This window comes from Peromyscus leucopus, chromosome 6 (genome assembly GCF_004664715.2).
Source record: "Peromyscus leucopus breed LL Stock chromosome 6, UCI_PerLeu_2.1, whole genome shotgun sequence".
In the NCBI taxonomy this organism is placed as follows: domain Eukaryota; kingdom Metazoa; phylum Chordata; class Mammalia; order Rodentia; family Cricetidae; genus Peromyscus; species Peromyscus leucopus.
Genome location: NC_051068.1, coordinates 7,666,246 through 7,693,626, shown reverse-complemented (window position 1 = coordinate 7,693,626; position 27,381 = coordinate 7,666,246). Strand labels below are relative to the sequence as shown.

The window sequence follows — 27,381 nt, the reverse complement described above, 5'->3', positions numbered from 1 at the left end:
AAACTCTTTTTGGGTTCTTTGAATGATATAAATAGAGGGGTGACCCTAGACAATACTTAATGAAATCATTGCAAGATTTCAAATTGGCTCAAGTGAACAGCCAGGGAGGGCGCAGAGATCTGAGCAGAGATCTGAGTAGGTGAATGGCCAGGAGTGCCCACACAGTAGTGATTGTCTTGACATCCGCGATGCCGATCTTTGCTTTTAATGGAGGGCGTGAGTCTGATCGCAGAGGGACAGGGAAGGATGCAGAGTCTGCATTGCAGATGCACCAGTTGTGCCTGGGCCTCCACAGACACTCCGTTTTGACAGATTGTGGATCTCTGTAGGAGCTGTGAGAATTATGTTTGCCAGACTGGCGGGCGCAAAGGCTGTGGGACCGAAGTTGGGCCGCACTGAAAAATATTTCTGTGGCGCTGGAGGAGATGCCTCAGTGGTTAAGAGCACACTGCTCTTGAAGAGAACCCGGGTTTGGTTCCCAGCACCCATGTGGAGTGGCTTACAACATCCCTTAACTCAGAAGATCTAACCCATGTACAGATGCACAAACCTACACACAGACATACACATATACATATAATAAGAAATAATAAATGTTATTTTAAAATGAAGATTAAGACAGGGGACATGTTCTGCAGACATTTACCTTTTCAACACCTGTCAGATTTCAAAGACAATAAAGAGGCCACAGCTGGGAAGCTAAATTTAGACAATGGGGCTTAAAGATGAAGGGTTCAGACTGAGTGGAGGTCTGCAGACATGTGTGGAGTTTTGCCAGAAGTGTCTAGTGCAGATTGATTCCGACCTAATCCGGATAGTGTTTCACTGCAATGTCATCAACCTCTGGCCTGTTTTAGACTCCTGCAGCAGGGCCTGGCACACAGGGCAAGCATTTGTAGGCAGTGGTTGATTGATTACCTTTGGTCAGGTTCATTGATATAATTTCAGAGTGTGCCTTTTGGCTAAGTCCTTTGTGGAATATGGTTAGTATTAGTTTGTTTCTTACAGAGAGAAACATGCAAGGTTTTTTCTGTGTACTCGATAAAAGGCCTTAAAAATCTCAGTAACTTGTGTGGCAACCAGTAACTTGCCGAGCTGCCCTCTCCTGTCCTTTGGCTTGTGTTTAATGACGGCACACCTAGTCACCGCAGACGCCACAGCTTTCATCCTTTGTGATTTGATTTCTGTCCTTTTCTGCCCGTAAGTCTTGTTAAATCCTACTGTATTTTATTTAGTGTGTGGGATAGAGACAGAGGCTGGAACTGCTCCTTCCACCATGTTGGCTGCAGGCATAGACCTCCGGTCTTGAGGTAAAAGCAGGCACTTCTACCCACTGGGTTCTCTCTCTCCATCCTCTGCTCTACGTTTTCACCATCTAGGCCAAGTTACCGTCGGTTGGATTTGCTTAGCTTCCCTTCAGGTGTTTCAGATGGGCTGTGTAATGGTGAAATCCCTGTCTTGGCACAGGTTCCCCCGAGCCTGGAAGCCGGTTGCCATTGCGGAAGGGACGGGACGAGGCTAGGAGGAGAGCTTGGCTCTCTTAGGCTGGCTTTGGGATTCACTTCAACCCTTGTCGTCTGTGTTCCACTCAGCGGCTCACGCGTTGTGTTCGAGCCCGCTGGGAGCCCTGGCTCTCCGGCCACACCTGCCCTCTGTCTGCTTCTCCCGGGGCAGGCGACTTGGTGGTCACCAGAACAGTGCTGACCATCACAAGAGTGTTGTGAGGCCACATGGAATCCGTGTGAAAGACGTGCTGACAGCAGGCCGAAGGGATCGTCTGGAACTCCTCCAGACCCTTCCAGAAAGCAGTCCATTGATTTTGCTCACAAGACCCCTTCCTCCCCCCGCCCCCAAAAGGGTGCTGTGCTTGGTTGGTAGTACCCAGGTAGATAATCAGATGATTTACACATGAGCTTAGTTCATACTAGGCCTCCTGGTAGAGCTATGAAATGCACTTTGGCTGCATGAGACAGCCTCAAAGTCATGTGTTCAAGAACCAATTACTTATTACAGTACTTTCTCAGGTAGAGAGAGTAAGAGTCAGGGAGCCTGCGCAGCAGGACCCAGAGAACTGAATACAGCAGGGCCTGCCACAGTGCGTCCAGGGTGCCGGGCATGCTGTTTCTGCGGGCTGGCTAAGGCAAGAGCTGGGGCTGGGAGGCAGCACAGAGGTTCTGACTCCCGTTGCCCCCCTCACCCCCACACAGCAGGCTCCAAGGTGTCTCTCAGACTGCCCTCCTCTGACTTCCCTTATATTGTCCTGTGGAAAGTATAAGGACGTGTACATACAATTCCACATTTCACTGAAAATAAGTTTTCACTGACTGTTCTCCTTGGAAAAAGTATGCACCCAGGTTGGCTTGGGTGTATGTGAGAAGGGCTCAGAGTTCTCCAGTGTTTTCCTGTGATGCTAGGCTGTGATCCTTGGAATGTCAGGGAGGGCTGTGGCAGTCACTGTGGTATGAGGGGACCTGGAATTGAGGTGTTCCAATAAAACTGTCTAGTTATGCCAGCAACCTTGCTTAAACACTGTTCGAAAACTGAACAAAACCAACAGAGCTTTGGTAAACTTTTCTGTAGATAAGCTCCTGTCCCCCTTCAGTTAATATTTGCAGACCGAGGTGCTACTTGTCTGATATGTGGATTTGAGGGCATGAGATTGTGTGTATATAGTGATGTAATTTTTTCCTTTTTTCTGTAAAGGTTTGGCATGTGAGGAGTGCTCTGAAAGCCATCTCTGTATATTAATGGAGACATAGTTGGACTTTTTCCCCCCCTGAAAACAGTACTTTTCCCAAGTAACTCTGAGTTCTGCCCTGACTACACGGTGCATGGTTTAAGCAAAGCCACTTGGAAGTGTTCGCAGCCAAGGTACAGAAGGGAAGCACCTGTGAGCGTTGTCCTGACCCCTCACATGCCAGGCCTGACCCAAGGACCGTGAGCGTGCTCGGATCTGTCCCCAGCCCACATCTGTGGATGTGTGGATCGCTGAAGACGGCCTGCACAGCCAGCTCGTTAGGTACTGTCCTTTCTCTCAGGAGCAAAACAGTCCTCCGGAGCTTGTCACTCATGTTGATCAGCAAGAGTGTTCTTTTTAATGGGAAGAACTCCGTTTCACAGGATTTCTTTCAAATCTCCTGTGCTTCTAATTGGATGCAAAAAGGTGGAAGTGTTTAAGGTTAAGGTTTTTCCCTAGACAACTGTGATTTGACTTCACTAATGAACACATATCAGACAAGAAGGCAAATTCCAGACTGTTTGTGCCTCAACCAACCAGCTGGGCACATACCTCCAGGTGCTGCTCATGTCTCAAGAGGTTTTTCTGCATGAACAATTATCACCTCCCCTTCCTTCATTCAAGTGGCAAGCCATGGCAAGCGTCTTTCTTGCACATTGTAGAGCTCAGCTGTAAAATTAGATTTCATTGGCATAAAACCACAGCAACCGCGGTTTGGTTTTTCACCAGTCTAGTGAAGTTCTTCCTCCCTCTTAATCAGGAGGCTGAGGGCACTCCTAAACAAGTATGAAAGGCAGTAAGTTTTCAGATTCTCCTTTTTGATTCTAGCTTTAGTTTAATCTATATCAAGTAAGCATGGCAGGGAGTTGATGTTAAACACGTAATTTCTTACAAGCAGGAAGGAACTTGAAGGACTCATCTCTAATTGTGTTACTTTATAAAAGACAAAATTAATTGCTCAATTTTAGAGTCAATTACTGATAAATCCCAGATTAGAACTCATGTTTTGTAGTCAGTGTTGGAACAGCCTCCCCATCAAGTGTCCCTGCCCACCTCCCCACCACCCGTCCTTGGAGCTGTTTTCAGCAGTGGATCATGGGAAAAGTTCAGTTACAGTCCCCCTCTTTCTCTGTCCATATCCTTTTCTCTTCTCTGCAACTCTTGATTTGGTTTCTAAAATGGCAAAGGGGAGCATTTACCTGTCCCAGATATTTTTCCTCATGATCACACAAAGTGTGCAGGAGAGATTTAGTGCAAAGAAACTCATGGAACCACCTTCGGGCTTTTGTATCTAATGGCCATGTCCCCACACCAGGCTCCTGGTGGCCACACTGGAATTCCAAAGGCTGAACTGGTTGATGATATAGTGTAGTGCTCCTGGACCAGGAAAGAGAAGCCCTATTCTTAAGTTTCAAGGAAGTGGTCTAATCAGCTATGTGTGCATGGACAAGCAAATCTTCCCAGGATTTGGAGGTGGTGGAGATTGTGGTATACTGTATACAGTTTTAATCCCCTCATTGATTCTGCTGCTGTTTCCGTAGTTGTTATATTAAAAACCTGGGCTAGGGGTTGGAGAGATTCCTCAGAGATTAGGTGCGCCTGTGCTTCTAGAAGGCTCGATTTTGATTTCCAGCAACCACACATTGCTCTACCCACCCAAAACCCTGCTGGGGAACCGATGCCCTCTGCTGACCTCCTCAGGCACCAGGTACACATGTGGTGCACAGATATACATGCAAGCCAAACACTCATACACATAAGTAAATCTAAAGAAATCCTGGCTAGCTTTGCTGGGAAGGCTTCATAGGATGAGGGCCTCTTCAGAGTTTCTATGTCGGAATTAGCAGCCAGGGGTTTACTTTTCAAAACTAGTATCTGGTCAAGAAGGCGGGGGATGGAGTAGCAGATGGTGCTTGATGAGCATCTATTATTGTAGGGCTGCACACGGCAGACTCTCCCTGGGCTGCTGGCTCTTTCTGAAGCGTGCTATTAGAGACGGAAGGAAGTGTGCTCTTGGGAAGCTGTCAGTCCTGAGAGTGGCGGCAGTCACGTGCAGCGACCACCCGAAGGGGGGGAGGCTTGTGAGTCTAGCTTTTTCTTGTGTGCCATAGGATTCTGTGTCAGGTTCTGATTTTTTTCTGTTTTACTGCAACTACAACATAAACACATAAATCAGCTGCACAAATGTCTATCATAATTTAGGTTTTATTAGGTTTTGCTTTTCTGTTGGAAGTAATTTAGAAGCCAGTCTTGCAATCCCTTGTAAAATGTCAGCCATCTCATGGTTAGTTTAAAAGAAAAGATACAATATAGTAATTCCTTAATAGCCCTTCCTAACCTCCCCCGCCCCCCCAGCACAGCCCTCCCCCACTCCCAACTGCACAGCCCCTCCCCCTGGCTTCTGATGACTTTACACTTTCCAAGTGTCATTTTGATTATATGTAGAGGTTTCCCCATTTCCCAGAACCATTAGAAAAGCCACTTTTAGTGTTGGATAGTGAGAACGTTTTTCTGGTATAGCAGTCACAGGTTTCAGAAACTTGACCTGCACTAGTCTCACTATGAGAAGCCGGCGTGTGTGTTTGTTTTTTAAGTTCTGTACCACCACATTGGCTGTTCCCCTGCCGTGGCCTCCTGAGTGCCTGGACTACGACCTCACTTGGCTTCAGGTGGTATTTTTAATAGAGAAGGAGCCTTTCGTGAAATCTGACTACAACTGTGAATTTTCTAGTGAGCCCATGGCAGTATATTCCTTAGACTACAGAAGAAACATAGCATGTAGAATTCAAATATTTCCATGGTGTCTAGCTTGTCCGATAGTGCCTACTTAGTCCGTTTTTCATTGGGAAAGATACTAGCTCTATGGAATATGTGGACTGGAAGTTAATGTTAGTGACTTTGGAAGCATCGACTGAGATTATTTGCAAGTCCTTTTATAGGTCCTTGTGTTTATTGGTTTTTAGAATATTCATTTGTGGGTGAGGGGACAGAGGCCTGGGGTGGGCTGGCTAGATAGAATAGCCAGAAATTTCAAGCTACAAGTTCAGCCAGTGAGAAACCATGCCTCAATAAATAGTCTCCAAATGCACCCACACATGCGTATACACTTACTTGTATATGTATGCCTACACATATTTGAACATGTATACACATATGCACATATGCGGCACACACATATACAATGAAAAAAAAGCATTTGGAATTGGGCCATGGAAGCAAAAGTTGGAACTGGCTTGTGGGTTCTTAGGTACCTGCTCCCTCCTTAGCATAGGAGCCAGCTGGGAGGTGAGCATGGGGCCTGAGCCCTGGCTTGGCTTTGCTCGCTCCTCATGTATCCTGGCCCTGCCCCTGGAGCTCCGGTGGCCTTGTCTTGTTCCTTTTGGTGGCGTTCTGTTGCTCTTTCTCTTGTCGTCTGAACTAATTTGTGTACTGTACTGCTAACTCACATCTTGAATTAATGTATGGAAATTTGGGTCATTGGCCTACTGAGTGAGGATCAGGACATTGTGTTACTAATTTGAAGAACTCCCAGCAGTGCCTAGGGCTTTGGCCTATTAGGATATTCTTCCTGTGTATAGTTGGTCCTGGAGATGGATCATCAGCTCTCCTCTGCAAAGCAGGTTTTTCATGAATTTGGCCTTTATGTTTCATAGAATAGGCGAGGGCCAAAGTGCAAAGAAAGAAGAAAAAGTACTAAGCCAAACACCTAGAGAGATAGAGAAACTGGTGCCCCCGTGTGAGGTTATTTTAAAATAAGGTAGTCTTTAACAAAGGAATTAATTAACAGCGAAGGGCTGTTCCTTTCATTTCTGGAGTGCCTGTCCCCCACTCCTGTAGCTCAGGAGCTATTGGTGGGTGTAGCCTGGCTATCAGTGAACCAGGGATTTGCTCTCCTAGGAGAAGGACTGTGAACCACGAGGGCGCACGTGACATCTGCCTCTTTCATTCAGAACACAGCTAGTTGGGTACAGAGCACTGTGGCTTTAGTGTTGTGGTGAAGGGAGGGGCTGTGGGGGCCTGTGGTTGTGACCAGCTTCTTTCGAGTTGGAAGTCTGGGTCAGAGTAAGACAGAAGAGGGAAACCTGGGAAGCTGTGTGTGCAGCAGGGGTGAGTTCGGCAGATTAGAAGAGAAGACTGTAGACCCAATCCACTGCGTGTATTTTTTTCTGGTGGAGTTTGTAGCATGTAAAGGTTAATGATCCTCCAGTGTGAGATCTCCTTGCTGTTGGCAGACCTTGAGGGCGTGGGGCTTCTTTGACTGAAGTAGAGTCTTAAGATAGATTTGTCTAGCCCAAATCCACATCTCTTAGGCAGAAGGCGGAGTAAACAAATGCTTCCTTAGTGTGGCTACTCCTGAGACTTTTCAGCTGAGGTGTATCTCTTCTTTATCCAGAGAGGGCACATTGGCCCCTTAGCTGCTCTTGAAGCTGATGAGGGAGCGGTGGCCAAGGAAGATGGTGTTTTAAGGTGTATAGGGGAGTTTCAGAGGCCTCAGCCGGAGACCTCTCCTCTTTTGTGTATATAAGTGACAGTTGGGTTTTCAGAGTAAAGGGCACCAAACTTATAGTGCAGTCCTGAGATGAAAGTGATTATTGATACTGTGTGCATACTTGTGCGTGTGTGTGTGTGTGTGTGTGTGTGTGTGTGTGTGTGTGTGTGTGTGTGTGTGTGTGTGTATGAAGGAGAGTGGGCCTCAGATGTAGGACACACAGACTGGGCATAAAATTCAAAGGAGCACACTGTGGTGGTGTGCTAGCCTGTGCTACATAGCCAGGACTCATCTCTATAAGCCAAAAAATAACAAGAAACACTCAAAACAGACCTGAATTTGTTTGGGTACCTAAGACCAGAATGCTACAGAAATTCTCAGCAGGTCACCTTCTTATGAATGAATTTACTATTGTAAACAATGGCTCCAGACCCATTTTCTTAAAAACTGTATGGTCTGCTGTCTGTAATTCCCACCTCAAATCATTAAAATGAGTCCTGCTGGATAGCAAGCCTTTCACCAAAAAGATACCACTGCATATCCCCAATTTTCTGTTTACACATGCTTTCATTCTTTACAGGCCTCCTGCTTACCCATCTCTTGTTATTTCTGTGGTCCATGGTGCTAGGCTATTTCTGTCCGAGAATAATTTTAGGGCGATTTGATAGGTGGAGTATCTGGAGAGAATGGATTGCTTCTGTTTCCCTTGCATTCTGATCAGATGGCAAGTGTCCCGTGTGTGCTCATGGAGCACAGACGTGGCTGTTTAAACGCTGGCTGCGTGGACACCTCTTCTGTTTCTGTCTGGCACCTTAGAGTCTGTTGAAGATGAAGTTAATGTTTTTTGAAAATTTTGTACATGATGTATGAGTGTGTGTGTGTGTGTGTGTGTGTGTGTGTGTGTGTGTGTGAGAGAGAGAGAGAGAGAGAGAGAGAGAGAGAGAGAGAGAGAGAGAGAGAGATGACACATGTGGAAGTCAGAGAGCATCTTTCAGGAGTTGGTTTTATGGTCTATACCTTATACTCTTGCAGAACTTGTATTCTAGCTCTACTCTGGGTTTGGCACTCACGTGCTGCTTAGTGGGGTTGGATAGGCGATGTCTTGTTGATAGCAGGACCTGTTATTCAACATTAAGAAAAGCAGGAAGGTTTTTAAACTAGAATTGTCAGAGTTAGACTAATACCTTTAATGGGATTGTTGGTGGTGTTGAGTTATTCTTTAGTCCTAGGGGACCTGGAATATGTGAATTTTGTATCTAGTCAGGACTCAACTCCATTTTAACCAATGTTAGTTGGCCGTGTTGGACTGTGTGCAGCATAAATAGCTTTAACTGAGCAGGTCTGATTAAGGACCCATTCCAGCACCCTCTCCTGGCTTCCCAAACCTCTCTTTCTTTTCTCTACTCTTACATGATGGTTGGAATTCAGGACCTCCAAGGTTGAGGTGGGACAGGAGCAGAACCTATAGTTGGTTTACTCCTGCCTTGTTGGGCGACAGCAGAGTTCAGGTTCCACGTCGTCCAGGAGATGGTCCAGGGGAGGTTGTGCCATCTCAGTGGGAGAGGACCGCGGTGTTCATTGCTGCCGAGGGGAAGAGAGGGAAGGCAGAGTCACCATCTGCGTCCCTGTCTCCTGGAACTGCCCGAAGCTCCTGTATGGGAGGAGTAAGGGAGAAGAGCAGAGAATGCTTCTTATCAAACAAGAGCCCAAATATCACCGTAAACCCATGCGTGTGCGCGTGTGTGCGCACGTGCACGTGCACGTGACGCATTGGTCACCCTTGGTGCTGCCACCTTGTTTGTTTGTTTGAGGGTCTCCAGTTGGCTGGTGAGCCCTGGGATTACAAGCGCATGCCTCTTTGTCCAGCATCTTTTCCTTGGCTTCTCATGTTGTGCAGCAATTACTTTGCTGACTGAACTGTTTCCCTAGTCCCCAGCAAATACTAATACTTCTTTTTCTTTTTTTGGTTTTTTGAGACAGAGTTTTTCTGTGTAGCCCTGGCTGTCCTGGAACTCACTCAGTAGACCAGGCTGGCCTCCAACTCACAGAGATCCATCTGCCTCTGCCTCCTGAGTGCTAGGATTAAAGGCATGTGCCTGCCACTATCCGGCTAAGTGTTTACTTCTGAAGAAATATCAAATGAAACATTACACTGAAGAAAGAGGTCCATTTGAGAAAAAGTAGCCGTTTGTCCCTTTAAAACTAGTAAAATTCAACGTATTAGAAATACAATGGACATGTACATGAGTGCTCCTTATTTGAGTCAAAATCACACAGTTAAGTTGTGACAGTATCTGCAGGCTTGTCTTGGTTGGAATGTAGGAGCTTCAGGCTAGACCACTGGTCTTTGGGCTGCATTTCCATTTGTGTAGTTGCTAAGTACCTATCCCAATAGTTTCTGTACGACCTGTTATTATGGAGTGTACTTCCCAGTTGGGACAGGGCTTCCTTGATTGGGTCTTAAATAATTAGTTTGGTCTTAAATATGGAGTTGTAATGGATAATATAAAATTTTACCTATTTAAAATAAAAACATTATCTCTTGGGTGGCCTTCAGGTATCAGCAGACACATCTAGGAAGGAACCTCTTGTGGGGGAGGTGGGGGGGCATGTGTAATGTTCAGAGTGGGGGTATACAGGGATGAAAAGAAATCATTTGTTGTTGTTATAACTATCTGGTACAAATCCAAGGCAGCCACTAAAGAATTTGCTGTTGCACTTGGACTGACTGGAACATTAACAGTAAAGTATTCATTAGTGAAATAGCTTTGAATGTGAAATTTTGAGGGAGTTTTTATGAATGATAAAACTTTGGCCATTAAATATATGGCAAATTTCTTCTGAAATCATTTAAAATTGGGTATGTATGATTTTTATTAAATATATATATCACATGCACACACACACATGCAAGCACATGTACACACACGTACACGCATACTTTCCCATGCTCCTAGACTTGATGCTACAGTGCATGAATGCGCGCATACTTTTTATGGAGCAGGCTGTGATCCCCTAGAAATTCATTGTTCTTTCCTTCCTGGTATGTTGTCTGCCGGCTACAGGGGAAGGTGCAATTACAGGAGGGAAAAAGCTTTCTTTCATTTACTCTGTGTAAACAAGGGAATCAGCTTGTGAGCCCCACTGGCTTGAGTGTGTCACAGATACAGAGGAGCCCAAAGAGTGTCTGAGTAAGAGAGATCCTGTGTGTTTGACTCAAAGAAATGATTAGGAGGGACAGTGAGAACGTGGCGATTGTCAGCTTCCTTAGCGGTTTAACTTGGAGCTGCAGCACATGTAGGAACCTCAGTTTGCTTGGGTTAAGTGCTTCTAAAGTATTTTGATCTTAATGAAAGAGAAAGCTTTTTGTGAATGACAAGTGTAGTTCTTTGGGGCTGTATCTTCTGTTTCGGTCATTACCTTAATAATGACCACTGTAGCTTCTGTTTGTCAGTATTGCCCTCTCACTGGTGAGATGGCTCAGTGGTTAAAGCACTTGTTGCTCTTGCAGAGGACGAGTGTAGTTGTTGGCAGCCATATTGGGTGGCCCACAACTAACTGCCTGGAACTCTAGCTTTGTTGGCTATAATCCTCTTCTGGCCCAGTGGGTATCAGTACACATGTGGCTGATGCATAAATGATTATTTTAGAAAATGTGATCTCATTTTATCCTCAGATTTCTGGAGTGCGGCGGTTACCATCGTTCATAGGTTTTAAAGTTTTGTAAACATGGGTGTTTCTCTTGCAGGTAGCTGGTTGAGGGCAGTTCTCCATGAATGTACGTCACCATGATGATGACCGACCAGATCCCCCTGGAACTGCCACCCCTGCTCAATGGGGAGGTGGCCATGATGCCCCACTTGGTGAATGGAGAAGCAGCCCAGCAGGTTGGTGACCTCGGCCAAGTGGGAAATATTAGCTGAATATTTGATTGATTTGGGGGTTCAGAAATCTTTGCCTTTTGAACTTCCATGGTTCTAGAGATTGATTTTTTAATTGTTGTTGTTGTATAAGTACTGTATTATTTTAAAATATCTGAAAAAAATTGGAGATCAGAAATTCTTACCTCATTCAGCTAGTATTCTTAACGATTAAAAAGGATTCATTGTTAGACTGTTCATTTTTTCATCTATTATGCTTGACAAATCTGCACAAGTCCAGGTGAACCTACATGAATCCTGGGTGACCCTTCTGCTGTGGAACCTGGGGTGACCCTTCCGCTGTGGAACCTGGGGTGACCCTTCCACTGTGGAACCTGGGGTGACCCTTCCGCTGTGGAACCTGGGGTGACCCTTCCTCTGTGGAACTTACAGGGGTTCATATGAAGGCACTTAGCAGACTCCTGTGCCATTCATGACTTAACATATGGCACACAACAGCTCTTTAGAAAGTCAGCCGTGCAGCACTCAGGGAAAAATCTAAACTGTAAGGACAATTGTGTTTTTATCATTGGAACTCAATTATCTCTAATAACATGTTTTTTAAAAAAAGACTACAGAATTGTGCTTGTTCTATCTTGAAATTATAAAAATATTTTTCTTTGTACATTCCTGTCTCAGTTAGGGTTTCTATTGCTGTGAAGAGACACCATGACCATGGCAACTCCTATAGAGAAAGAACGTTAATTGGGGTGGCTCACAATTCAGAGGTTTAGTCCATTATCATCATGGTGGGACATGGTGACATGCAGGCAGACAAGGTCCTGGAGAAGGAGCTGAGAGTCCTACATCTTGACTCACAGGCAACAGGAAGTGGTCTGAGACAATAGGTGTAGCTTGAGCATACATGAGACCTCAAAGCCTGCTTCCACAGTGACACCCTTCCTCCGACAAGACCACACGTACTCCAACGAAGCCACACCTCCCACTAGCGCCCCCCCTTGGGCCGTTTCCTCTCAATCTTGTAGCTAGAATTTTCCTGCTTTGCCCACAGTCTGGACAAATCTTTGTCACCGCCAGTCCAGTCTCAGACCCACAAGTAACACAGAGTTATATTGCATACAACTGTATGCGTGCAGCTTCTTGCTAACTGTTCTTAGCTTAAATTAATCCATTTCCATAATCTATACCTTGCACGTGGCTGGTGGCTTACCGCATCTTCACATGCTGCTGGTCATGGCAGCGCTCAGTGTCTCTCTGCCTCAGCCTTCTGCTTCCACACTTCTCCTCTATCTTCTCCACCTACTTCTGCCTGGCCATGGCCAACAGTGTTTTATTTATTGACCAATCAGAGCAATTTGACATACAGACCTTTCTTTTTTTTTTTTAAAAGGAAGTTTTAACTTTTACACACCTCCAAAGTCAGCTTGGTATATTTGGGAATTTGGGCGTAGCTTCTCTACTACTTCCTGCTGGAGGGGGCGCTGTATCTTATGGGGACACAAAGAAAATTTTAGATCATGGAGTAGTCCGTGAGACCGTATCGTCTGAGCCAGTTGCCTTGAAACGATTCTGGATGTTGGATCATCTGGGCCATGGTGTCATTGGAGACCTTTCAGGTGGTCTTGGCTGGTCAAACCTGATGTATCTTAATCTGGAACAAATCATAGCCTCTGGCTTTCTGTAGAAACAAAAGCAGAACCCTTTTCAAAGCAACATATCCTTAAATCCAAATTTCGAAGTTAAGGTACCTTTAAAAATATACATTTGGCATAACTCAACAGCTTTTGCAATCAAATGTTTTTCTTCAGTTACGAATATCAAAGAGAACATAATCCAGATTCTCTGTGTGTAGCCATCTTTATGTGGCTTATTTTTTATATTACCTTGAGCCTATTGCTTTAAACTGCAGCCTTTTAAGCCTGAAACGGCGCTGTGGCTGCTGGCTCTACCCACTTCAGCTTCCCAACATGGCGGTGGTACGTTTTCCGCCAGCTCTGGGAGCCATCGTGGGTCTATGCTTTTATCCAAGCAGCATGTAGCCCAGCAACCTCTTTTTTTGTTTTGTACTAGCAAAGGCTAAATCCACCACGCAGCTTAATGTGCCACTTGCAAAGGCCTCATTCCGGCCATACTGCAGATCAAGCTCGCACGCTAGGAACGCACCAGCAGCTCAAACCGGCAGCTGCCGCTTATTTGAGAGAGACAATTAGGAAGCTGCTTTTAGCTCCATTTTAGAATCTTTTCTCAGGTTTTAGGTAGAAACTTTTGCCAACACATTGGGCACCATTTGTAGCTAGAATTTTCCTGCTTTGCCCACAGTCTGGACAAATCTTTGTCACCCGCCAGTCCCACAGTCGCTCAGACCCAACCAAGTAAACACAGAGACTTATATTGCATACAAACTGTATGGCCGTGGCAGGCTTCTTGCTAACTGTTCTTATAGCTTAAATTAATCCATTTCCATAAATCTATACCTTGCCACGTGGCTGGTGGCTTACCGGCATCTTCACATGCTGCTGGTCATGGCAGCGGCTGCAGTGTCTCTCTGCCTCAGCCTTCTGCTTCCCACACTTCTCCTCTATCCTTCTCCCACCTACTTCCTGCCTGGCCACTGGCAACCAGTGTTTTATTTATTGACCAATCAGAGCAATTTGACATACAGACCGTCCACAGCACTGATATTGATGTAACCAACCGTCTTATTAAATAAGAAACACAGAAACAATGTAAAAGAGAAAGCCGAGAGGTCAGAGCTCAGAGCTAAAATCTCACCCTTCCTCCTGCTGTCCCAGCTTCGCGAAAGAGACCTACTTCCTGTCGTTCGTTTTTTATAGTATTCGTTCTGCTTCTCATTGGTTGTAACCAAACACTGACTGCCTCGTCACTGTCTGAATGTACAGCCCCTAGGTTTAAAGATATGTCTCAATGCTGACTGTATCCTGAACACACAGAGATCTATGGATTAAAGGCGTGTGCACACCGCACACTCTGTATGGCTCTAATAGCTCTGACCCCAGACAATTTATTAACATACAATCAAAATAATATTTCAGTACAATTAGATTACCACCACACAATCTACCACGTTTTCTTAAGTGTAGACACATTTGGTGTTTGAGTGGTCGAGATGGGAGTAACCGTCTCTTCCTGTCTGGGTCAGACTCCATCACAGTGTGTAGCATCTTCTGTTCTATACACATCAACAGCCACACCCCACCCAGCCAGACAAGCCCACTCACTGCTGCTCTGTCTCCTCCCCTGCCTCTTAGCTGACTTGTCGGGTGAGCCCTCCTTCAGCTGTGCAGTCTCCACAGCGTCGTCTCACCGTCCACTTCTGGCATCTCACCGTGAACAGTGGGCTTCTTTCCACTGGCAGCGCCTGCTGAGCCCACGCCTTACCAGGTCTCTTCATTTCTGTGACTGCCTGGGCCCCGTGCCCAGGCCTTGCCGGTGCCTGGTGGCTGTCTTCACTGGTCTGTCTGCTTCTGGTTCTCGATTCTCTGGACAGAAGCTGGAGCTGTCTTCCCCAAATACCAAGTGTTTCCTGTTCATGCCCGACTCAGAGCCGCCCTGGTGCTCCTGGAGCGCAGCCTGTCTCGGTCTGTTAACCTTGCCTGGCCAGCCCTGGCCTCCCCTCCCTGACTGTGCTCTCCTATCCTCTAGTGATGCAGCTCTTTGTGGAAAGCTCTGGTAATGTTGTGAACGGCTTCGGGATCAAAGTTCGGTCTCCCTCATTTTTATTAATGAAAAGGATTTTAAAATCCAAGGTATTCACGTGATTAGCTTGGAAATCAGCTCATGCCTCCCCATTGGCGCACCCAGCCAGGCTTCCCACCCAGCCAGGCTTCCCACCACACCAGGCTTCCCACTCAGCCAGGCTTCCCACCACACCAGGCTTCCCACCCTACCAGGCTTCCCACCCAGCCAGGCTTCCACCACCAGCCAAGGCTTTCCACCACACCAGGCTTTCCACCACTCCAGGCTTCCCACACCACACCAGCAGGCTTCCCACCCAGCCAGGCTTCCCACCCAGCCAGGCTTCCCACCCAGCCAGGCTTCCCACCAGCTCCCACCCAGCCAGGCTTCCCACCCCAGCCAGGCTTCCCACCCAGCCAGGCTTCCCACCCAGCCAGGCTTTCCACCCCACCAGGCTTCCCACACCAGGTCCCACCAGGCTTCCCACCCACCAGGCTTCCCACCACACCAGGCTTCCCACCCAGCCAGGCTTCCCACCCCACCAGGCTTCCCACCCCACCAGGCTTCCCACCCCACCAGGCTTCCACCCCCCCCCCCCCCCCCCCCACCAGGCTTCCCCCCACCCCCCCACCAGGCTTCCCACCCAGCCAGGCTTCCCACCCAGCCAGGCTTCCCAAAGCCACCTCTCCTCCTTGCTTTGCCCCAGTGTTATGTTTGGCGATTTTGCCCTCATTTTTATGATTCAGTTTGCCCAGAGCAGCCTTTTGTAGCTTATTAGAAGCATAAAGAGCCCCCAGTTTCAGAATTTTCCAGTCTTCCCTTCAAAAGTGAACTCCTTTGCACAGACATGACTGAAGACTGAAAAGACAGGGTGTTCCAGAAGAACACGTGGCGTTTCTCTACCCTGTGCCTCTGACTTGTCTCTATGTAGACACTGCCTTAGTAAATCCGGTCCACTGGGAAGAGTTCTATAAAGCTAAAAGTGGAAAATGTATTAATTTATCTATTTTATAAATAGATATCAAGCCTTTCCAAAGAGCTTGGGCTGCGAGTGTGGTTCACTCAGTGAAGTATGGCGCTTGAGTTTGATCCCCAGATCCCACGTAACAAAACCCAGAAGTAGGGACGCGTGCTTGTGATCCCGGTGCGGGGTTGGTGGAGACAGGGATCTAGGAGGCGCCCTGGCCAGCCAGTTCAGAATACTGTCAGGTTTCAGGCCAGTGAGGACTGTCCAAAGCCAAGTTGTCTTTGTTTGAGTAACAGCACTGCAAGTTGACCTGACTCCTACATGTAGACATGTGTACACCAGCCCCAGCACGTCTGTCCATACACACATAGACACACGTGCTCACACACATGCTCTTGCACAAAGTGCACACAGATACACAACATCATGGAGAGTATTTCAGCCTTCTTAATCTGTGTTACATTTTTCTGGAAGCATTAACATTTACATTTAACTATTTGATATAGTTGAACTTTCTTTGGACTACCAGCTCCAAATAATGACATGGAGACTTCTTATTAATTATGAAAGCTTGGCCTTAGCTTAGGCTTGTTCCCAACTAGCTCTTAAAACTTAAACTAACCCATTATATTACTCTATGTTCTCCCACATGGCTCGGTACCTCTGCTCAGTACCATGAGTCCCACTTCCTCCGTGTCTGACTGGCAAATCCTACATCTCTTCTTCGAAGAGTTCTATTTCTTTCCGGAAGTCCCGCCTACCCTCTCCTGCCTAGCTGTTGACCAATCAGCTCTTTATTAAACCAATCAGAGATGCCTTGCCAGAGGCTCATCCTCACAGTGTATGGAAAGATTATCCCACAATCTGATGTTAATGTAAAACTTTCTTAAAGGAACGTTGTTTAGTAAGCAAACTGTTTAAATATTCTACTCATCAGGACCAGACCAAGATTTATCATGCCTGGATGCTGCTGCTTCATCTGTGGCGGTGGCTCGCCCAAACAGTGGTCTGTGTGCCTGGCATTTTTTTTTTTTCCTTTTTGTGTCCTGAATATCCCCGACCTGTGCTTCCTTCATTTCTTAAGCTTCTACTCCTTGCCTTGGGTCCTAACTTCTGTGCTGGTCTGGGTGAGCGCAGCGGAATCCAGGATCCTTGGTGTTAAACGTCAGCCGAGGCAGCCTTGAGAAAGTGGTTGAAGGAGCCAGGGAAAGCAGCCACGGCAGAGAAGAACCAGCGAGTCGGGATTCAGAGCACAGTGACGTCACTAAGACAGGGCGCCACCGCACGGTCTTGAGTACTTGCTCTGGACACCTGTTAGCACTTGTGGCTTTCTCCTAAGAGCACGCATGTCCGCGAGCCTGTGTTACAGGAGACTCCGCACAGAGGCAGGCCTGCACTGACATTTTCTGAGACATTTGGAGGCACAGGATTGACCTCGGTGATGAATCTTGCAGGCCTTGTGTGGAGACTTTATGTAAGCAGTGCTGTGGCAATTTAAATACTGCTTACGACAAGGAGCTACCCCAGCCGCAGGTTTCTCTGGTGTGGAGCCGGATCGGAGCACACCTTGCGTGTGTTTACAGTCCTCTTAATGTTTTGCAGCTGTGCAGAGGACAGTCTAAACATTTCTGGAAGCGCAAAGGACCTAGTACAGCTGTGGGAACAGGCTTTAGTTTCCTCCTCCTCCTCCTCCTAGTTCTCGTCAGGATTTTCAGCTGTGTTCTGGCTCTTTAAATAAGAGAAATCATAATTCATTATTTGAAGTCATGCTATGTTTAAAACTTCAATTTGCCATTTTATGTAAGTAAGAGAAAAGAGGAAATGAGTGGAAAGTGGAAAACAATATTTTTTTTTTTAAAGAAAGGTATTCTTATTCTAAATGGAATTTTAATAGCTACATTATCATTTGAAAAACAAACAGCAAAATGTCGTGTGAGCAGGGATGATTTACCCAACCTTTCCTCCTTCGCTTCCCTGGCCTCCTTCCTTAGCAGCTGTCTTGAGATAGAGTCCACACACCATACACTCCACCAGTTCACATGTGCAATTCATGGAACTTAGTGTGTTGGTCAGTTTTTACCATACTGAAAGGATACCTAGAAGAACATGTTGAGGTAAGAAAAGTTAATTATGGCTCAGTGTTTCAGAGGCTCCTTGTCTTTGGGGCCAAGGCAAGGCAGGGCATCATGGTGGACAGGGCACAATGGGCAGAGCTGTTGGCGTCATGAAGTGGGAGGGAGGGAGGTTTGTTCATTATGGGATGGGAACCAGCATTTCATCCCTTCTTCACTCCCAATAGTCCACAGTGTGAAAGGCACCTTTGAGTCGTCTGTCAAGCGAGTGCATTGCCTTCCCATTGCTGTGACAAGCACCGGACACAGGCAGCTCGGGAAGAAAGGCTGACTTGGTTCAGGTTGAGGGTATAGTCCACAGTGGCAGGACGGTCCCGCAGCAAGAGTGTGAGGCAGTGGGTCGTCACCGTGGTCCCCGAGAGAGCAATGAATGCTGGCGCTTGGCTCACGCTTCATTTAAAAAGTTCAGTCTAGTACTCGGTGGATGGTACTGCCCTCTCTCTCACCTCAGCCAGCCCTGGTAGAAGCTCTCCCGAACACGTGCGGAGGTGTCTCCTGGGTGATTGTCCATCCTGCAGCTTGGCAGTCAGTGTTTGGTGGCAGACATTCGGGTTGTTGGCACTTTTGGATGGCATGAGCAGTGGTGCCATGAACAAGTGTGCAGATTCCTGTGTGGGCATGCCTCATGTCTCATTACAACCAAGAAGGACGTAGGCTGGCTTCCTCCTGAGCTGCTGCCGCCGCCCAAGTGTCAGGCCTCTTCTTTAAGCATTTTCAGATGATACTGATTTATTTTGTGTGGGCTGGCATACCATGGTGCTAGTGGAGATGAGAGGACACCTGTGAGCATTGATGCTCTCTAGACTCAGATCTCAGGTGTGGCGGCAAGGGCCTCTAACCTGCTGAGCTTCTTTTCAACCCCCTGGACCGCCCCCTCCACCCCCGTAATTTTGTCGGACTCTGGATAAGTAGAGACCACCGAAGTTAAATAAACTTCACTTCTCTCAATGCCTGGTAGTTTACTGTTCTCGGTGTAAAGCATGGGGTTTGCTTTGAGTTTTTAACGTAAGATCCAGCAGCAAGTTTTGAGCATGAAAAGAATCAGTACGTTCTCAGTTTCTGATAGTATTCTGATCTGGAATTACAGCAGCCACCAGGAACCATGAAGTGAAGGACAGATGTTCACACAGGGTGACAGAGTGAGGCAACTTGCTAATATGTCCCCAGTGCTTGTTACTTACATGTGGAGAGAAGGTGATGGCTGTTGCTACATGAATTTATTGAGGGTCGATCCCCAGTGGGCAAGGACCTGGACTGATGGTCCTTTACATTATGTAGCATCCGGCACAGGGCATTTGGTAACTGTTCCCTTTGGTCTGTTTCTTATCTTTGGCTTCCTTCTTTAGTTTCCTTTTTAAACTTCTAGAATATTTGCTTTTAAGCTTTGTTTTTTAGAAGCTTCTTCAGGAAGTTAATCTTCTGAAATGTAAAGACCTCTATCAGTCTAGCCAGCCCCAGGTAACATACCTTCTGACTTGTTCTGGGGCAGGCTGCTTCTAATTCATTTCTAATTCTCTTGACTTGGTTCGTACCTTGTCCAATAGCACTTCATTTAATTGAGAATGAACCTTTTTTTTTTTCTCTCTCATTTCTTTTTTGCTTTTTTTCTTTCCTGTTTGATTTTGAAATCTCTTGTTTCCCCAGGATTAGAATCCATAGCCAGAGTTTCCCTGACATTCTTTGGAATACACACACCTTTAGACAGTGTATTAGGCTGAGAACTTTTCATGTTTCAGACTGTGCTCATGACTGGTGCATCTTTGACATCAAATGTTCTCTCCTAATTCCATGACCTTTTCCATTTTGATTGAGCTCTTCTTAATAACATTTCCCCTGACAGATTCCTTCTTGCATTCCATGCTTACGACCTCATACAGCACAGGTTTGGCCCCATGGAGAGTTGTGCATGTGCAGTGGGTCTTTTCTACTTTAAATCCAGTGGAAAGAAAGTCTTACAATTAATGTAGTAGATAAAAATGAATAAATAACTCTTGCTTATTCAAATGAGAATGAGGCCAGCCATTGATATAGAGACTGCTGCATTATTGGTGAGTAACACATGTGCACCTTTCCTCTTCGGATAGAATCTCAGTTTGGGGCTGGGTCTTAAGTGGAACATGTAGTGAAGCAAGGCTTGGTCTTGGGTCACACTCTTCAGGATCCTGATGCATAAGACATGCACAGCTTGTACAGATGTTTAACATTCTTTCAGACCACTACCCGGCTTCTCTCTACCATTCAAATCCAGAGAGACCTCTCTCTGTTGATATTGGGATGGCAAGGAGTGAGAGGGTAGGATTTGTGGCATGGATTATGGATTGACTGAGGAATAGATATAGTCATCTTAATAAGTGTTTGCAAATGTCTCCTGTGGCAGCACCTTCTTAGGTACTGAAGACACAGATGAGTGGATGCTGCCCTTGCCTGAAAGGAATGAGCAATTTAGTTGAGGAGTGGATTCTATTTTACTTAAAAATCTAACCCCAGATGCTGTATTTACATATATGTCAGGCTGCATGAATGCTTGCAGAATATACCAGAGCATGGAAGAAGGGCTGAGGAAATGGAATAGGTAGGAATACGGTGGGCCGGGCAGTGGGAGGCTGGCCTTGCCCCAGGATCTTCCTCGAAGCTGGTAGCCGTTAGGGTTCTCGAATCAGGTAACCAACTTCAGTGTTATTGATTGAGAGGATTATTTAAGTTTACCATGAGCAAATCTCTTGTGAATAGTTATTGACGTCTCTTTAGTGAGTTCTCTTGTGTGCATGTTTGTGTGCAGGCACACGTGTGCACATGCAGGTGGGGGGCGAAGGTCATCTTCCATGCTACCTCAAGAACCCTGTCTACTTCTTTGAAATGGTCTCTCATTGGCATGGAGCTTACCAGTTAGGCTAGGCCAGCTGGCCACAGCCTGGGGTCCCCTTTCCCCATCTCTCTGGGGCGTTTTAGGTTGATCATGGGGACCCTCTGGGCTCTGTACCTTCAAGGCAGGTGCCCTACCCACTGGCAGGCCCCAGGCTCCCCCCCCACCCCCAAAGCTTTCCTTGAGCCTTTGCTTTTAGTTTTTTCCTTAGGAGTTCTGCTTTCCGCAGTGTTCCAGTGTGGTGGCCGGTCCCCTGGCATCACTGACTCCGTGGAGCTGCAGATAGCAAGCAGTCCTCACCCAGAGCAGTTTAGAAAGCCTCCCTTGCCCCCGGAGCTCCTTGCAACTTTAAAAAAGGTGGGAGTTTGTACGCCTGCGGCCTGGTGCTTCAGTCCTCTCTGTGTTAGATTTGCCAGTTCTCACTTGCACAGGCTTCCACAAAGGCACAGCCTGGGCAGAATCTCAGCCTTAGGAAGGAAAATGTTGATCTGTATTTTTGGAAGGTGTTGTTATATGCGGCACCCACAATAATTAGGACACACAGCATGTAATTATGACATTTCTGAGCTGTCTGGGTTGAGAGACACTTCAGAATTGAATCAGCCAAAGGCAACAATGGTCTGCAGTAGCTTGCAAATGGTGGTCGTCATGCTGCCTTCAAAAAGGAGGGGCTGAGGGAACACACCGGCGTGGTTGGCTGCCCCGCACAGAGGCAGTTAGGTCCTCCATGGTTCCAGCCTGGCCATTGTTCGCAACTTTGCTGTCTTTGTCTGATTCTGCTTCATTAGGGAGAAAGAACTTCCGTCTGTCTTGTTCATGCTGTGCCCCACATCTGCGGCTGCATGCAGGAAATCTTTTTGAATGGATGAAGGATGAGAGAAATGAACAAATTCAATTAATTTAAAACAGTTTAAAAAAATTGGCCACTTTTAAAATTTGCCATAAGCCTTTATATATAAAATCCTTTATTATTTTTTGTGTGTGCATGTTTGTTTGCATGTGTGTGGTACATACATAGAATAACTGTGCATGTGTGTGTGTGCGCATGTGAATGTGTGTGTGTGTATGTGTGTGGTACATGCATACAATGACTGCATGTGTGCATGCATGTAAACGTGTGTGTATGTGTGTACATGCATACCATGTGTGTACATGTGTGTGCATGGAGGTTGGAGGACACTTGTGGAATCGGTTCTCTCCTCCCCTCTCTATGTAGGTTGCGGGAATTGAATTCAGGCTGTCCAGCTGATGCGGGGGTGGGGGGCACCTTTAACTGCTGAGCCATCTCACTGGCCCCTATGTTTTTCCTAAAATTTCATTTAATTGATCAGTGTTATTATTATGCCTCTGTATCTCTTTTGGGTAATAGTTAAAATAAAAAAGGAGACTTATTTGCCAATTAGTTGGCCTTCTATATCCCTGGGTTTCTTATTCTCAGATTCACCCAATTGCTGTGGATTGAAAATATTTACAAAAGGAAGGCAAGTGGTGTCTGCACTGAATACTCCCAACCAATATGTGTCCTTTGTCATTACCCCTAAATAATAATGACACAGTGTTGCATATTTACATGGCATTTGCATTTAGAGATGTTTTGAAGTCTGCAGACTCAGACTGTAGGAAGGTTATATGCAGACATCCTGCCTTTTGTTGCTTTGTTTTGGGTTTTCAGGACAAGCTCTTACACGTGCCCCACCAGCCTGTAACTGAGAATGACCTTGGACACCACATACCCTTGCCAACACGTGCAGCCACCATCCCAGCTGAATATGCCTTTTTCATGAGGGACCTGCGTCTCTTTAGATGTTGGTGGCCACTGGTGGAGGAATGGGGCACCTTGCCTCCAACCCAAGTCCTCTGAAATCCCGAGGAACAACTGTTGATAAGACAGGAAGCTTTTCCTGTTTATTTTGGGGCCCAGAAGGTCTGGCAACACAGGCTTGGGTGTCCTCAGTTGTCAGGAGCTGACTGGCGGAATAGCTGCTGCTCTGCTGGGATGTGGTCCTCACCTGCAGCAGCCGCTGCTCTGCTGGGATGTGGTCCTCACCTGCAGTCTCACCAGTTCACACTTGGCCTCTGGGTGTGACTCAACCTCATCTGAACACTTTTACTGACCCTTGCCATTGCATCTCATGATACCGTATTTTAGTTTTGAAAAGTTTATTCTTTGATAATTTTATAGATGTGTACTGTACTTTTCTTATGATTCCCATTGTTAGATACACTTAATGTGCTCACACAGATGCAGTCTCTTTCTGCTGGACTTGCCTGATGACACATTGTGAAGCAGGAGGTTTGGGTGGCACCTCCTACAGGTTAGAACCTATGTTTTTGGCTCCTGCTTTTCAGTGACTAATGTTTGAGTTTCTCTACAGAGCGCTTTCTAATCCTGATGCCTTGGTTCATCTGTTACAGTCCAGTTAGGGGACAGTGAACAGTTTGAAGGTATAAGAGTTCCGGAAGTAAAGATGTGATTCTTTAAATGGAGTCTTGAGTGAGAGTTCTTTAAAAGTAAACATTCTGTTAATGCCTAGCTGAAGCTCTTTTTTTTTTTTTCTTTTTGTAAAACATAATGTGGTGATTTGAAAGAAAATGGCCCCCAAAGGTAGTGGCACTCTTAGGAGGTGTGGCTTATTGGAGTAGGTGTGGTCTTGTTGGAGGAAGTGTATCTCTGTGGAGGCGGGCTTTGAGGTCTCATATATGCTCAAGATACTGCCCAGTGTCTCAGTCCACTTCTTGTTGCCTCTGCTCGAGATGCAGCCAGCACCGCATGCATCTGCCTGCATACCGCCATGCTCTCTGCTGTTGCAGGGTATTGGGTCACACTGTGGACCCCAAGACTGCGGTATTTACTGGAGAAACCTGCTTCTGGCTGTGGTATGGCTCAGCCCTAGCACACACCCTTAGTCTAAGAGCTTTCTGATTGAATGTTATAAACAGGATTAACCAAAATTAACCATAGGTTAAGGGGAAGCAACCAGTTGACAGGAAAAATTCATAGAGAGAATGAGGAAGTCAGGAGGATCGACAGAGAGATGCACAGGAAGTAGAAGGGAGGGGCATTCAGTTTGAGTTTTGTTGGAGATGTGGTGTAGGAGAAAGTTCTTTTTCTGGGACGTTGGCAGAGGAGGAAGGTCAGCCGGGTGCTTTCTCAGACTCTCTGAGCTAGCAGACTTTCACCCCGGCATATGGCTCCCAAGTCTTTATTGGTAAAATCAAACGATTGAGAATTAGATAAAAATGACATCCTGCTATGATGATAATGGACAGAACCCCTGAACCTGTAAGCCGGCACCTCAATTACATGTTTTCCTTTGTAAGAGTTGCGGTGGTCATGGTGTCTCTTCACAGCAATAGAAACCCTAACTAAGACACAGGCCTTTGTTTTCAGTGGTGAAATACACCACAGGAGCAACTTCAGGGAGAAGTCTGTGTCGTAGCTCACAGTTCAAGATGCTGTCCATCATGGCAGGAATCAAGAGAGCAAGAGCTTGAAGCAGCTATTGCATTGTGGCCACAGTCAGAAAGGGATGGGTTGGATGCATACATTTGCTCTGTGTGTTTGCTCTGTTTATATGGTCCCGGCTCCATGCAGAACCGTCCCACAGTCAGTTAGGATGATCTTCCCAGATCAGCCCCCCCCCCATAGGCATGCCTGGAGGCCCATCTCCCAGCTGCTCTAGTCATAACACACATGTATAGACGTGTTTCTTTGAACAGGATGATTTGTAATAGATTTCCAACCTCTAATCTTTTTGTTTTGAATACGTATTTGCCACATTGGAAGTGATATGATAGATTTTGATGTATCATATAGTAAAAATAATAGGTAAGTGCAGGAAGATGAGATTTTTCTATATCCAGAATATGTTAAGACATTTGTTAGTATATTGCTGGTCACTGGAAAACTTTTAGTCTCAGTAGCTTTTAGTTGAGTGGTCACTTGCACACAGTAGCTGAACTGTTAAAAAGAACGAGTTTTGGTTCAAAGTTTGGTTTCTTTGCTTCTCCCTTGCAAAGGGAGGAGGTCAGAGTTGAGGGCTTGTGAGCGGGGAGGATCTGTGCTAAGCACTTCATCATCCAGTGGTCGTGTGTGCACCTCATGTAAGGTGCAGCCCTGTGTGTAAGAAGGGGCGCCTGGGGGAGAAGGGTTAGGACCTGCAGTGGCAGGTCATACAGCTGGGACTTGAACCCAGGTCCTCTTTTAGGAACTTCCAGGAGGGTAGAGTTGCCTGGGCCGGGCCTTTCTGCATTTGGAGGATACAGGTGAGCAGTTAGGTGAGTTTTTCATGGTGGTGCATTACACATCTTATAAACAGATTGTCCTGGGGACCGGGGGATGGCTTAGCGGGTAAGACACCTGCTGGTTTTAGCCTTCAGACGAGGGCCTGAGTTCGTATCTCCACTGCCCTCGTAAGAGCCAGGCATGGTCACATCTGTAATTCTAGGCCTGGGAGTGGGGCAGAAGACAGATTCATCTGTGGACCTTGGTGCCTTGCTGTGCCCTGGGTTCAGGGAGACCCCCTCTCTCAAAAAGTCAGGGGGACAGCAAGAGAGGAGGGTGCCTAACGTTCACTTCTGGTCTTCACAAGTCTGTACAGATGAGAGAAAGGGGCATCCTCCCTCCCCCCCTCTCTTTCTCTCTCTCACACACACACACACACACACACACACACACACACACACACACCTTCACTAGTTTATGTGATTGTGAGCCCCGTATTATTTTTAAGAGCTGGCAAGGGACTGACTCAGAGATGGGAGAACCAAATGACAATGGGGATGTCTGGAGGTCTGATTCTCCTTTAGAAAAAAAGTTGCGAGTCAAGGTTTTCAGATCCAGCCTAGGTCTCTATAGAGTCCCAGGTTTTTTTTTTTTTTTTTTTTTTTTTTTTTTTTTTTTTTTTTTTTTTTTTTTTAAAGGAATGATTCTTTTCCTGAGGTTGGCAGCAGCTCCCTTCTGGGTCAGTACTGGTGAGAGTACTGGTGAGCAGAGAGAGGTAGCCGAGTTTCTTCCCCATGGCGATGAGGGTGTAGGAGAGGGCCAGCCTCTTGCCTCTTCTGTCCTCCCAAGCCCACCCTTCATTTCCATTCAAAAGGTAAATCACTATAGAGACAGGTTTTGAGACTCAAGAAACCTTGTTACCAAACTTGAAACTAACCAGGTGGTGGCGGCACATGCCTTTAGCCCCAGCACTTGGGAGGCGGAGGCAGGTGGATATCTGAGTTTGGGGCCATCCTGGTCTATAGAGTGAGTCCCAGGATGGCCAGAGCTACACAGAGAAACTCTTGTCTTCTGGTCCCCCAGCTCTCTCCCTGAAAAAAGAGAAAGGACTTGAAACTATTAGTTTGTTTTTCTTTCTGAATTTGCAATTATTTTTCTTAAGTAACGCCAGGGTAAAAGCACAAACTGGATTTTACTCTTCAGAAGGAAGGGACATGGCCCCTCGGCTATTCAGTCATATCTTAAAGCTTTCACTGGTCTTGAAGGAGGTGGGATCAAGTATCCTGTGGGTTTCTATTGAACTGTATTACCCTTACCACACCCACTTGCTAGTGAGTTCCTCCTTTTCTTTGTTTCAAATTGAGGAAGGGCTGCTTGGACTTCAGCTCTCCTCAAGATGTTAATTACATGTTCCAAAATCATGTGTTCTGTTAAAAATCACTTACGCACAGCCTTGGAAAGAACTCTGAGCAGGGAGTTGCTTCAGGGTGCAGAATATTGTTCTGGAGGCCTTGGGAAATAAATCTCAAGAGTTAGTTCATTTACCACCAAGACATATTTAGTCAGTGTATATAAACAAAAGAAGTCACAGTGTGCCTGGACATTATTTGTCCCAGATGGAGCTTAAACTTGGCTCACTGTGCAATAGTGATGTCATGGTGCATCAGCTGGCCCCAGATTAGACATGCAGAGAGTCAGCCCTGTGCTTGTGTGCAGCGAGGGCCTGTGGGGAGGAGGCACAGGGCAGGCTGGAAAATCTTTGTCACATTTTTCCCTGTGCACTCTGCAGAGACTAGTGTCTGTCCTGAATTTGGACTTAGTGCAGAAAGAGGGAAGATTTGGACAGATCAGTGATGTTGTACAAGTTGGCATTCGAATGTGCTCAAGGTCCGTGTTCTTCAGAGACAGGGAGGGTATGTGCTGTGCCTGGCTTTCCAACAGTTACTTAGGGAAGAGGCTCTTGTGCTCAGACACAAAACGGAAAACTGGAAAGCATTTTGCCTCCCCTCCCCTCCCCTCCCCTCCCCTCCCCACACATGATGGGTTTGAGCGTAGGTCCTTATACATGTTGGATGGATGTTTTACTGTCTCCATCCCCCAAAGCATTACCTCTTCTTTGTTCTTGAGACAAACATTCCTCCCCCAACCCCAGACAAGGTTCAAGTAGCCCAGCCTAGCCTTGAACTCATTTGCAGCCAAGGGCTGGCTTTGACCTCCTGACCCTGCCTCCACCTTCAAGTGCTGGACTTGGCAGTGCACAAGGCTGTTATTCTAAAGCCTTCCAGTTTGAAGATAGCTTTCAGGTTTTTTGGGTTTTTTTTTTTTTTTTGCCTTGATACCATTAAGGGAGACAATTGCCTTAAACTTTGTAATTCCTAAGTATCCATTCAT

General features: G+C 46.4%; 1 protein-coding gene across 3 annotated transcripts in view; it reads left to right on the top strand.

Moving 5' to 3' along the window:
* Fndc3b (fibronectin type III domain containing 3B) overlaps positions 1-27,381 on the top strand; it is a 318,394-nt gene that overhangs the window by 62,170 nt on the left and 228,843 nt on the right. For all 3 annotated transcript variants that reach the window (XM_028875811.2, XM_037206506.1, XM_028875812.2), the window contains exon 2: positions 10,975-11,113. In XM_028875811.2, the coding sequence (XP_028731644.1) occupies positions 11,003-11,113 (111 nt within the window). In that variant the 5' untranslated portion in view covers positions 10,975-11,002. The remainder of the gene's footprint in view (positions 1-10,974; positions 11,114-27,381) is intronic.